Raw genomic sequence first — 12,934 nt, 5'->3', positions numbered from 1 at the left:
ACGTGCAGCTGTACTTCTATGTCACTGAGGCCAATGTTTACGTGTCTTCTGGCACCACAACCAGTGCCTTCTAGTTGGAGACTACTGGAAAATCAAACGGTGGGAGATCATGTTATAATGTGAACTCAGTGTGAGGCATGGGAATCGTACATCTTACGACGTAGCTCTTGTTCAGTTGCATGTTCTTTCAAGAAGTAAACAATGTTCCAAGACCTCAAGCTACAGTACCTGTAACTTTCAGCTTTTCAGCCCCAATGGTAATCTCATCTTCATCTGCAGAGAACAGCACCCTGCCATCTTCACTCGCTCTCACTTCAAATCTCTTACACTGAGCTTCCACAGCGTCAGCTCCTATGGTCAGAGGAAAGGTTTAAAAATGAAACTGGCATGTAGGAAACCATTAACATGTATTTTTTTTTTAGAAAAAAGAGGAGAAATAGATATATTAGGTTTTTTTTTTTTTTTGTCTCTGCAGTACATTTTATACCTGAATTAATATTTTGAAATTGTTTTCCCTTCCAGTTGGCTCTCTAATTTGGTCGGGTTTGCTGGGCTAGGATGGCTGGGCATACATCTGACCTCTAAATGCTTGCATAGTCCTAACAAGGTTTGTAGCCTTAGCTAACTAAAAAACAAAACAACAACAACAACACACCCAAACAAACCAAAAACCTTTACATATGCACAAGGAGAGATGACGTCTACTTTGTTCTTGGTTGTAGCCTGAACACTCGGCATTATACCTGGTACATGCTGGTTGCTCAATAAATACTTATGGACTGAATTACTCCCCTGTTCTCTCTGCAAGCAGACAATAGTGCCTGTGCTTGCTACATGGCAAGGTACTTGTAAAGCATTACTCAGTTGTGAACCGTTAGCTACTCTACATTTCACAGATTTTAATATTGAACTTTGTTCACCCTTTACTGTCACTGAATGTGAATGCATTTTATAGTTAATCTTGCAAATATAAATACATATATGCATATATATACACACACATGTATATGTTTTTAGTGCCCCCAATGTATTTTCTCATCAAAAGTTTTCTTGATTTATTAAAATATAGTATTAGGGGCGCCTGGGTGGCGCAGTCGGTTAAGCGTCCGACTTTAGCCAGGTCATGATCTCGCGGTCCGTGAGTTCGAGCCCCGTGTCGGGCTCTGGGCTGATGGCTCAGAGCCTGGAGCCTGTTTCCGATTCTGTGTCTCCCTCTCTCTCTGCCCCTCCCCCGTTCATGCTCTGCCTCTCTCTGTCCCCAAAAAAAAATAAATAAACGTTGGAAAAAAAAATAAAATAAAATAAAATATAGTATTAAATATAGTTACATCATAGTATTGGAAATCTGTTTCTGATACTGGGCAATTTTGCATATTAATCCATCTACAAACCATGAAGGCAGCTTCCATATTCGGAATACATGATCAATTTGTAAGTTTGAAGGGCTTCAACAAGAGGATCAAACTGGTCAGAGGGTGAGGAATTGCTATTTCCATAATATCTATTTATTTCTTTTGGCATAACACATTTGGCATATTATATACCTTCCCCTCCTGTAAGATCCGGAGTATCTCTCCTCTGCTATCTACATCAGAAACTCTTGTCAGATACAACCCAGCCCAATCACGGACCTAGGCACATCACATTTGCTCATACCTCTTTTCATTTGTTTTCCATATACTATGGACTGCTTGTTTGTGTCTGCCCAAAATTCTTCTGTTGACATCCAAGCCCACAATGAGATGGTATTAGGCCAACTTATACCTCATAGGCCATCTATGAGAGGTAATTAGGTCATGACGGTGGAGCCCTCAGGAGTAAGATTAGTGGCCATACAAAGTTTGCCTTTTCTCTCTCTGCAGTCTGCTGAGTGTGGACGCGGTGAGAAGCTGGTATCTGCAGACCAGGAAGCAGCCTCTCACCAGATGCTGGCTATGCTAGTGACTTGCTGTTGGAATTCCTAGCCTGGAATACTGTGAGAAGCAACTGTCTGTTGTTTAAACCACCCACTCTATGGGTTTTTGTTACAGCAGCCCAAACAGACTAAGACAATGTTCTACCATAATTTGTTTGATATGCAACCCCCTGGAATTCAAAACATGAGATCATCTTTGTATTCCAAAATATCCTCCAAATTTAAACTTGGGTCTGATTTCTAGAGGTGCTTAGGGTAGAAGCTGGATAGGTGAATGAATACCAGACGTAAACTTTCTTTCCCTTTCCTTGGCCCTCAGCCTCACCTCGGCCTTGTTGCCAGTCCTAGCCCATGGGCTTTAGTATCTTATACCTTCCCACCACCATAGCTTCTGAGGGGCACTTAATAAGAGGAAAACATTAATTACAAACCCTGATGACTTGTGGGATAATTTCTCTGAAAACAAGATGTATATTTTTCTTTTAATATAAGAAACTACCTACATGTTTTCAGGTCCACATAGAAATTTTAAAAAGCTTCAACTTTTTATGACGATGCTAAGTAAGATAAAACTGATGTTAACCTTGCAGTATGTCAAGACCCAAACAGCATGAATTGTATTTCAATGTCTGTTATATATATATTTTTTAAGCAAAGCACTTTTTTAAATGAAATTTAATGGCAATGTTGGAACCACGGGAGACCTATTGTCCTTGGTAACAGTCTTTGCCTTTGATCTGGCAAACATTATTTAGCAGCCTGTATTCAGTGGAGTGTGTCTTCTTCTAATCATGGTCTAACCTTCCTGTATTGTGCTTTTAATCTTTAAACCATAGTAACCCAACTGGGTGATGTTCAAAAAAGCGTGCTTGGGGCTGGATGGGTTGATAAATGTGACTTCTAAGTTTTGAGGCCTCTGTGTCTCAATCTGTCTTCAAGGCACTCAGACATACACTAAATCCGAACTGCCTGAAAGATATTCTAGATATTATACACATAAAACCTTAACATGTATATTACATTGCTTTCTTCAAATATGCTTAATTATTGGGTGAATTGATCCACAAAATATATCAGTGATTTTAATGACATTGAAGTGATTTATATCACTATATGTATATAATATATATTTTACACACACATACATACACGTGCCCCATATAGACACAAGTTGATAAGACTTTTCTTGGCATAACATTTGATGTCATTAAATGTAAGATACTTTATTAACATAAGCATGCTATATTGTGTGTCACATAAACTAGTAGAAATACACGTGGAGAATCTGGATATGGCAAAGTGAGTTGAAATCTTAATTCAATAAATTTAAATAAGCAAAAGCAATAAGCTAGTAAGAAAATATATGCACACCTGGAATTAAAAAATGCATCTAGGCCATAAATAAATGCATGCAAAATCATTCAACTAAAAATAGACATATAAATTAATACTGCAGACTACACTTTATTCAACATATTACTAACATTTCAGAAGGCATATTTGCAAGCAATTAGCAATACTTGACAGTAAATATTTTAAATCAGAAAACAATTTTGAACATATTGTGCTGTTGTACATTGCTTTCCTTTTCTACAAATAGCAGACAGTAATGCATGCAATTAGACACATAGTGCATCACTGTGAATATTTATGTTTCAAGTTAATGTATTAGGCGAGACGAAGCTGAATTTATTATATCATAACATGTTTTGCGTTGTCTTACTCTGTTTTCCACATTCCTGGCTTCACATATTTGTAAGGCTAGGTCAACTGGGATCCAGTTGTTCAGAGGAGCTAGGTAAATGCTCAGTTCCATTTTCTTCCCAACCATCAATGCTTCTCGAGTTGCAGGAAAGCAATATGCCTGAATGACTCTGGATAAGGAGCTCTGATTCCTTAGCAAATAGGTCATGTGGCACGGGATGATCCAGACAGTTCTATATTTTACTAGTCACCTTAAACACTAACTTGCTAACTAAAGTCTCAAGACTGAATGTTTCCTTAAGAACAGCTGAGGAAGTTTCTGTTAGCAACTGCAAAATCAAACAAAGAACAGTCAGGGATAAAATAAGTAAACAGAAGGGGCGCCTGGGTGGCTCAGTCAGTTGAGCGTCCAACTTCAGCTCAGGTCACGATCTCGCGGTCCATGAGTTTGAGCCCCGCATCGGGCTCTGGGCTGATGGCTCAGAGCCTGGAGCCTGCTTCCAATTCTGTGTCTCCCTCTCTCTCTGCCCCTCCCCCGTTCATGCTCTGTCTCTCTCTGTCTCAAAAATAAATAAATGTTTAAAAAAAAATAAAAAAAATAAGTAAAGAGAATTAGCAGGAAAAAGGAAGAAACCATGTAAGCAAAATAATAGATTCCACAAAAGGACTGAAGTATTAAATATATTTCCAAATATTTTCTCTAGTTCACTTAATGTTCTGTATCTATTCTTTAAAAGCAAATAAAGAAAAGTAACAGCAAAGCTAATTTCTTGCTCTCCTCAGAGATGGCTCCATTGCCTTTTTGGAACATTCACATTTCTTAAGACATAGTCAGCAGCCAAAGGCATATTTGCTGACAAATAGAGAGGCTCCAGTAATTTATCTACTGTTTTTGCGTTTTCTACATTAAATCAGTCAAACACACAAATTAGAAAATTTTCTCCAATAAAAACCTCTACAGGAGCTCAAACAATATATTTCCATAGGGCCTCTTGGTACTAGTTAGTCCTAATTTAAAGAAAACAAGGCAGAGATAAAAATGGGTATATCTAATTATCTCTGGTGTGTTTTCCTCAAGCATATCATGATGGATCTTTCTTCCTATATAACTCTGATTTTATGTGTTGCCAATATTTTCAAGGTCTTGAAGAAGAGTATAATTAAAAGATTAGAAATTCCCATAAGAAAAACAAAAGCAAGAGTCAATACAGTCAACTAAATCCAGAGTTCTCAAATTCCTGTTTTAGAATTATCATGGGCCAAAAAAAAAAAAAAAAAAAAAAGAAAAAAAAAAGGCTGAAACAAAACAAAAGAAGCTGCTTTCATGAAGTATAAATATAAATGAGCACTATATTTTACTCTATACAATGTATGTCATTAGAAACTCGCCTGCAGAAAGTGTACTATGAGTGTACTTGGGGGGAGAAGGAGAAGAAGCAGAATGAGGGAAAGATCATAGGGGCCAGGGTGGGAGGCTGATCTCAGAACAAGGGCTCCAGGGCCTTTGGCAATTGCAATCTACATTGGATCCTGTCTGAGATTAGCACACCACCCCTCTCCTCGCGCCCCTACAACCTAGCCCCCAACCATAGGAACTGATTTCTGTTTCAGAATTGGAATAACCATTGTTTCTCTAGCAAATAAGGTAGTTATATGAACCCTGAGGTTGCATTCACCCTTGTATCCCTACCTAGGGCTTCCTACCATCCTGTATCTAGACCAGTGCCTTGTATACAGTAATTCCTCAATAAAAGTTTGTTTTTTACAAAACAAAGGAGCAAAGGGGAAGAGAGAGAGGGATGGTGGTTGGGGGCTGCAAACCAAGAAACAGGCTCTTGACTATAGAGTATAAACTGGTGGTTACCAGAGGGGACGTTGGGGGTGGGGATGGGTGAAATAGGTGATTAAGGAGTGCACTGTCATGGTGAGAACCACGTGATGTATAGAATTGTCGAATCACTATACCGTACACCTGAAATTAATATTACATTGTATGTTAACTATCTGGGATTTGAATAAAAACTTTCAAAAAATGTTTGTTTTTAAACTGAAGTGCATTCCACTCCTTTCCACATTCTGTATTTTTATGCCTTGTTTATCACTCCTTCACCCATCTATACCATAGCCATGATGTTATTATTCTCCATCTTCCTTTATTTATTTATTTATTTATTTATTTATTTTCAAATATGAAATTTATTGTCAAATTGGTTTCCAAACAACACCCAGTGCTCATCCCAACAGGTGCCCTCCTCAATACCCATCACCCACCCTCCTCTCCCTCCCACCCCCCATCAACCTTCAGTTTATTCTCAGTTTTTAAGAGTCTCTTATGTTTTGGCTTCCTCTCTCTCTAACCTCTTTTTTTTTCTTCCCCTCCCCCATGGTCTTCTGTTATGTTTTCACTCTTATGTGGATCCTGAGAAACTCAATCTTTCTTTTTAAAAAAGTTATGAAAACCTCATACATGTAAAACTTGCATACATAATGTTTCCCACCATGTGGCTGGGGAATTAGCTAGTGAAGTGAAGCCTTTAGTATCATCTTTTCTTTTTTTTTCTTTTATTTTTTTTGGTCTTCTGTTAAGTTTCACAGGATCCACATAAGAGTGAAAACATATGGTATCTGTCTTTCTCTGTATGGCTTATTGCACTTAGCATCACACTCTCCAGTTCCATCCACTTTGCTACAAAGGGCCATATTTCATTCTTTCTCATTGCTACGTAGTACTCCATTGTGTATATAAACCACAATTTCTTTATCCATTCATCAGTTGATGGACATTTAGGCTCTTTGCATAATTTGGCTATTATTGAAAGTGCTGCTAGAAACATTGGGGTACCAGTACCCCTATGCATCAGCACTCCTGTATCCCTTGGGTAAATTCCTAGCAGTGCTATTGCTGGGTCATAGGGTAGGTCTATTTTTAATTTTTTGAGGAACCTCCACACTGTTTTCCAGAGTAGCTGCACCAGTTCTCATTCCCACCGACAGTAGCATCATCTTTTCTTAATCACATGTACCTTCATCCTACGGGAACTCTGCATGTCAGCATTATTCGGAAATGAGTTCTCACCACTTCCATTTTGTAACTTTACTACTTAACGTATGTATCCTTAAAACATTTCTCTCAGTTTTGTATGTTTTGCAATACACACACACACACACACACACACATACATACATACATACATAAATGCATACACAAACACACAGCTTTATATTACTTCTATTTTTCAGTGACTAGGCTTTTTCACACAGTATTAGGCTTGTGAGATTCATCTCTTTTGATACATGTGGTTCTGGTTTATTCACCTTCACCTCTATAGTCTATTATATGGATATCCCAGTTAGGGATCTACTTTCCACTGGTGATCTTACAGGTTTCTAGAATATCTGAATCAGTAACAAGGACGCTATAAAAATTTTCCTACAAGTCTCCTTCTATACTCAAGCAATTCCAGAGCTTTTGCGTTGGTGTGAAATGGCTGGATCATAGAGAATGTACTTCAAATTTACTGGATAATAAAAAGTTACTTCTCAGACTGTTGTATCATTTACATTCCCACCAATAGAATAGGAGAGTTCCTGTAGCTCCACATCACTGCCAACACTCAGTGTTATCAGACTTTGTAGTTTTTGCCAATCTGAGTTCCTAAAATGTATGCCACAATGGTTTCAATGAATAATTCCTGGATTACTGTTGGAGTGACTATCTTTTTTATGCCACTGCTCCTCAATCTCCTTTACTGACAATACGCTCCCCATGATCAATCTATGGGGGCAGGAGCGGGGTGCTGACTCTCTGTCTAGAAGTTGTTCAGTTCTCTTCAACCAAAACAATTAATTCATACACAAGCACATGACCCAAACACTCTCCTGATTTTGTTTTATGATTTGAAAAAGAGGCACAATCTTCTTTCCAGATCACAGACCCAGAGCATGATATAAACTAATCTTCTAAGGCTAGCTATACCCCTATGTGGAAAAAGTCGGCCTGAGAATTCAGCCAATCAGTGAAAATGGTGGGGGGGGGGGGAGTGGGTGGGGAGGTGAGCAGGGAGAAGGTAAGAAGGAGAATGAGAAGGACAGAGAGACATGCCTGAAACTATTGCTTAAAGGCTGGATCCCGTGAGACAAACTAGTCTAGCCCTGGGCTTGCCTATTATATGAATCAATAAATAACTCATCCGCCCCACCCAGGTTGAGGAGTTCTTAAACTCTGAATGTTCTCCGTTCATTGTTCTTACTCTTTCTCTGTTTACTTCTTTAGGTTTCCATGTATTCCTCTCTCTCTCTCTCTCCCTCTCTGTCACGCTTATCTTTATTAATTAGAAGTTAGAAACCTTCCACCTTTATAAAACACTGCCCCACCACACATGCACAATATACAAATCATTAGCGCTTAATTAAAAGGGGAAAAAATATGCTCTAGGACTTCCTAAAATGATGCTGTGGAAATGGACACCATAATATCCTGGGGCAAATTGTTTTATAGCCTTTGCATTGAGCAAACTAAATTTCTACTTAGACAATTTCAACACTTAATGGTGTAAATAAAATCTTTTATGCTTGTATTCTTCCCTCTTTTTGGTGATTCATAACAATATCATAATAATATCGTTCATTAATTAATCATTATCATTGTACTTGTATGACTACCTAACCAGCCATTTCATAAATTACTATGGTATTTTCTCCTGGACCTGGCCTCTATGAATTCTGAGAGGATCAGGTAAAATATGCCTCTTTATCTCACTTTTGTTGACTATGTTGTCTAAGACAAGTGAAAGCATACATCCTTGACTTGTGATTTTCTTTAAGAGGACCAATGGAACAACATATGCATAAAATATTCTGTTTTTTTTTTCAGTATAGTATGCAGACATAAAATTACAGCATTTCAAAACTATGAATAGCACAAAGTTGGTGAGTGAAATACTCTCTAATTTTTTTATGTGTCATGACCATTCATTTTCTTTTAATATATAAAGGAAAAAATTGAAACAAAAATGCATGTCACATGCAGTGAAATAAATATGATAGAATTATTATATAAGAGCAGAAACAGTGAATACTTAAGTAATGAGAAGAGACTGCTTACAACTACATTTTTGCTAAGTTGATATTATAAGAAAGGAGAAAACAAATTCCTAATATCTTCTGGTAATCTCTCATTGCCTAACTTTTCAGCAGACATTAATAATGTCTAAAATGATGCAGTATAATTTATGGAAGTTGTGGTAGAACATGAGACTTGAAAACTCATTTCTTGGTAATACCCAACTAAAATTATTCCCATTGTGGTGTATTATTTTTAATTTTTAACATATGTCTCATAAGAACAAGTAACTTCTCAGAATTTTTCCTTCTTTCTTGTCAGCTTGACCTGGTCTTCTGCTACATTTTGACACAATTATCAGGGTAGTTTTACGTACATGCTTAATAATTTTATTTCTTTTCCTTTCTAGCATGCATTTTATTTCAAATAATAATTAATATGTGTATCCATGTTTAGACATCAACACAAGGATGAAAAATGAGTTGGTACAGTTTTCTGATAATATTTTTATGCAAATTCCCTCTAACTTACATGCAATATAACTTGTTTGGTTGTGATAGTATAATTTTGCAGATGTATTCACTAATAATGCGGTCTCATGGTACCAATTAAGTACAAATTTCATACCAGATTTCAAGATTACTTTTTCTCGATTTCCAAAGTCATCCAACTTTTGGGACACCTGGGTGGCTCAGTCAGTTAAGCATCTGTCTCTTGCTTTCAGCTCGGGTAATGATGTCATGGTTAGTGAGATCACACCCAGCCATCGGGCTCTGCACTGACAGCACAGAGGCTGCTTGGGATTCTCTCTCTCTTTCTCTCTCTCTCTCTGTCTCTCTGTCTCTCTCTGTCTCTCTCTCAAAAATAAATAAACATTTAAAAAAATCCGACTTTGACAATTAACTTATTACCTAAATATCATAGTGAAAGTAACCGTAACAGTACTTCTATTAACTTTTCTAATGTAAGAGGTCTTACACAGAACCCATTCCAGACAGAGAACTGTATTCTTGAAAATGATGTGAAAAAGTAACCACCTTCACTACAGAGTAGCACTTGCATATTTATTTATATTACCTACTAACACTTCTTAGTATGAATATTTGAGGCGTGCTTATTGATACTTAGTTTTTACATTCAAAATGTTCCATATTCCCCTTAACATTAGGTAGGGTGTCTCTGGATTTCATTTAGTGGGAACACGTTTTTAGTGTTATAAATCAGTTAATTGAGCACGAAACAATAAACTTCCAGATAAGCAGTTTAAGAAACCTTAGTATAAAATACAGTTTTTATTATAATATGATCATTTTAGGCAGTTAGTCAACTGTGCATTATTATTGATTTGTTACAGCTGATGCATATTTTTATGATTACATGTAATTCTTAGAATTGCTTGCATTGGAACACATTATTTCTGATTTCCAAGGAAGCATCAGTCTCGGGTTTCTAGAAAAATGACCAAATCGGGTCTTGTATCAGAGAGAATGATCTAGTTTATAATCCAATGAAACAATCCCTCAAATTAGAGCGCCTTAGGCCAGCGAAGGCCTGTTTCTTGTTCATGCTCACTTCCAGCATGATTCAGCAGGACGCTATGGTCACAGAAATCACTCAGGGACCCAAATGGTAAAGGCTCCATCTTAGCAAGTGCCTTCAAAGCTGTGGCAACAAGAGAAAAGGATATGGCGAACTGAGCGCTGTCTTTTAACTTTCATTTAGAAGTAATACATCGTTTATTGTACTACTGGCCAATGAAAGCGATATCATCAAGTCTGTTTCCAAATAAGTGGGAATTTATAATATTTAACCTGATGTTCACCTCTAAATACAAAACTGGCAGAGACCAAGAAAATGTTTATTAGTTTTTCAGGGCTGCCAAAGCACCACACATTGGGTGGCTTGAAAGACAGAAGCTATTGCTTTAGAGTTCCAGTGGCTAGAAGTCAGAGATTAAGGTGTTGTAGAGTTGCTTCTTTCTGAGGCTAATGAGGGAGAGGTCTGTTCTAGTCTCTCTCCTTGGCTTGTAGATGGCCATTTTTTCCATGCATTTCATTCCCCCTCTATAGGTATACTCTGTGTCCAAATTTCTCCTTTTTATAAGAATATCAGTCATATTGGATGGTCCACCCTAATGACTTCATTCTAACTTGATTACCTTTATCTCCAAATAATCAAATAAGATCACATTCTTGAACTAGGGTTAGGACTTCTTATATGAAATTTTGTTTTTGGGGGGAGTGGATATAATTCAACACGTAAAACATATCTTCAGTGTAATCGGGGAAATAAGAAAAAAATAACAAAAATAAAAATGCAAACCTAGGATTTTAAGGCTAGAAAAATTATCATCCAAGATCAAAGGCCAGAAGATATTTTCAGACTAACAAAAACTGAGCGAACTAATCACCAACAAATTAATTTAAAAAAAATTGTAAAGGACTATTTTCAAGAAAAAGATCACTATCAGAGATACAGGAAGACTAAGATTTGAAAAACCACACTCTTCTGGGTTTTCTTGTAATTCATTGGTCATACTTTTCCAGTCCACATCTTGCTTTCTCCCTTTTTTTCCTATTCTCTAAACATTTACAAAATATTTACATGCCACAGAGGTCAGACTAATGACTCTTACGTATATTCTTTATGAAATGTCTCCAGGGCAAATAAAAATAAAAGAATTGAGAAAAATCCTTCACTATTTACATCCATTCACCTAAGGTTCTCATCCTGGATCATATACTTTAAATAAAATGTATGTAAATCCAAAATTTATAACATGTGCATTAATATTTATCTTTAAATCCACATTTATGTAACTTTATAAATGTCTGAAAGACAATGTTTATCTTGATAAGAACTGTTGATTTTCACATACTTGCTAAATTTATCTTTTCCTCAGTAATCCCTTTCTCAGTAAATAGGGCCACAATTCACTCCAACAGGTTAGCCCTCAACTTCAAGGTTAATCTCAGGTTCCACTTCTGAAATGACAATGATAGGAACTTGGCATATTTGATCTTCAGAAAAACTGTTGAAACATATTTTATAAACAATTGAACTCTAGTAAATAGTTCTAAGGAAATATAGCAAATGAAGAAACACAAAAAATGACATGCCAAAAATAGGGAAGTCTGACCCATAGATAGGAAATATGAGGCAATAGAAATTGCTTGTGAAAAATTACAAAATGTCAGATTTAACAAAGACTTCAAATAGCTACTTAAAGTAGCCAGTATATACACATTCAAATAACTAGAGGAAACTGCATTCATTTTTTAATTTTCTTAGTAATCTCTGCACCCAATGTGGGGCTAAAATTTGCTACTCTGAGATCAAGGGTCGCCTGCTCTGGTGACTGAGCCAGCCAGGCGCCCCTAAGGGAAACTGTATTTAAAGAATTAAATGATTGTCTAATAAAATATTTCATCTGATGGAGAATATCAATAAGGATGCAGAAATTATAAAAGAAGCAAATGAAAATTCTGAAGCTAAGAAGTAAAGCAATTGAATGAAAAATTCACTCCAGAGTAGATTTGAACTGGCAGAAGAAAAAATTAGTAATTTTAAAGGCAAATAAGAGTTATAAAATCTAGGAACAGAGGAGGAAAAGAATGAAGAACAACGAACAGAACCTCAGAGAGAAATGTGGGACGTCACTAAACACATGAACATGTGTGTAATAGGGATTCTAGAAGTAGATGAATAAGAGAAAAGATCAGAAAATATACCTTAAGAAATAATGCCTGAAAACTTCCTAAAAATGTATTGAAAAATAATAACCTATATATCCAGGAAGCTTAATGAACTCCAAAGAGGAAAAATACAAAAAGATCCACATACAGGCACATCATAGTACAGATGAGGAAAGCCAAACACACTGGAAACCTTGAAAACATCAAGAGAAAAATGGCTTCTCAGTTTCAAGGAAACCACTTAAGGTTAAAGGGCTGACTTCTCTGCAACAATGGAGAAGTGTTCTTACTCATGCCTCTACTTTTGCTCTTGTTGCCCTGCCTCCCAATGTACATCCTCCACATTTAAGCCAGAGTCGCATTTTCAAAATGAAAATCAGACCACGTGACTCATCTACTCAACTGTCTTCAGGAGTTCCACATGATATTCAGAATGCACCCCATGTTTTCAACTCTCAGGACTTCCAGCGTCTGCTTTCATTGCAATGGTTCTTTTGCCATTTCTTAAACACACTGCTTTTATAAAACACACAGGTTTTTATACTTTTTGTCTCTTCT

General features: G+C 36.7%; 1 protein-coding gene across 5 annotated transcripts in view; it reads right to left on the bottom strand.

Moving 5' to 3' along the window:
• SGCZ (sarcoglycan zeta) overlaps window positions 1–12,934 on the bottom strand; it is a 1,098,717-nt gene that overhangs the window by 65,343 nt on the left and 1,020,440 nt on the right. For all 5 annotated transcript variants that reach the window (XM_045455204.1, XM_045455238.1, XM_045455211.1 and 2 more), the window contains exon 5: window positions 229–351. In XM_045455204.1, the coding sequence (XP_045311160.1) occupies window positions 229–351 (123 nt within the window). The remainder of the gene's footprint in view (window positions 1–228; window positions 352–12,934) is intronic.

This window comes from Leopardus geoffroyi, chromosome B1, assembly GCF_018350155.1.
Source record: "Leopardus geoffroyi isolate Oge1 chromosome B1, O.geoffroyi_Oge1_pat1.0, whole genome shotgun sequence".
Lineage (NCBI taxonomy): Eukaryota > Metazoa > Chordata > Mammalia > Carnivora > Felidae > Leopardus > Leopardus geoffroyi.
Note: the sequence above shows the minus strand (reverse complement) of the source record. Positions and strands in the feature narration are given on the sequence as shown.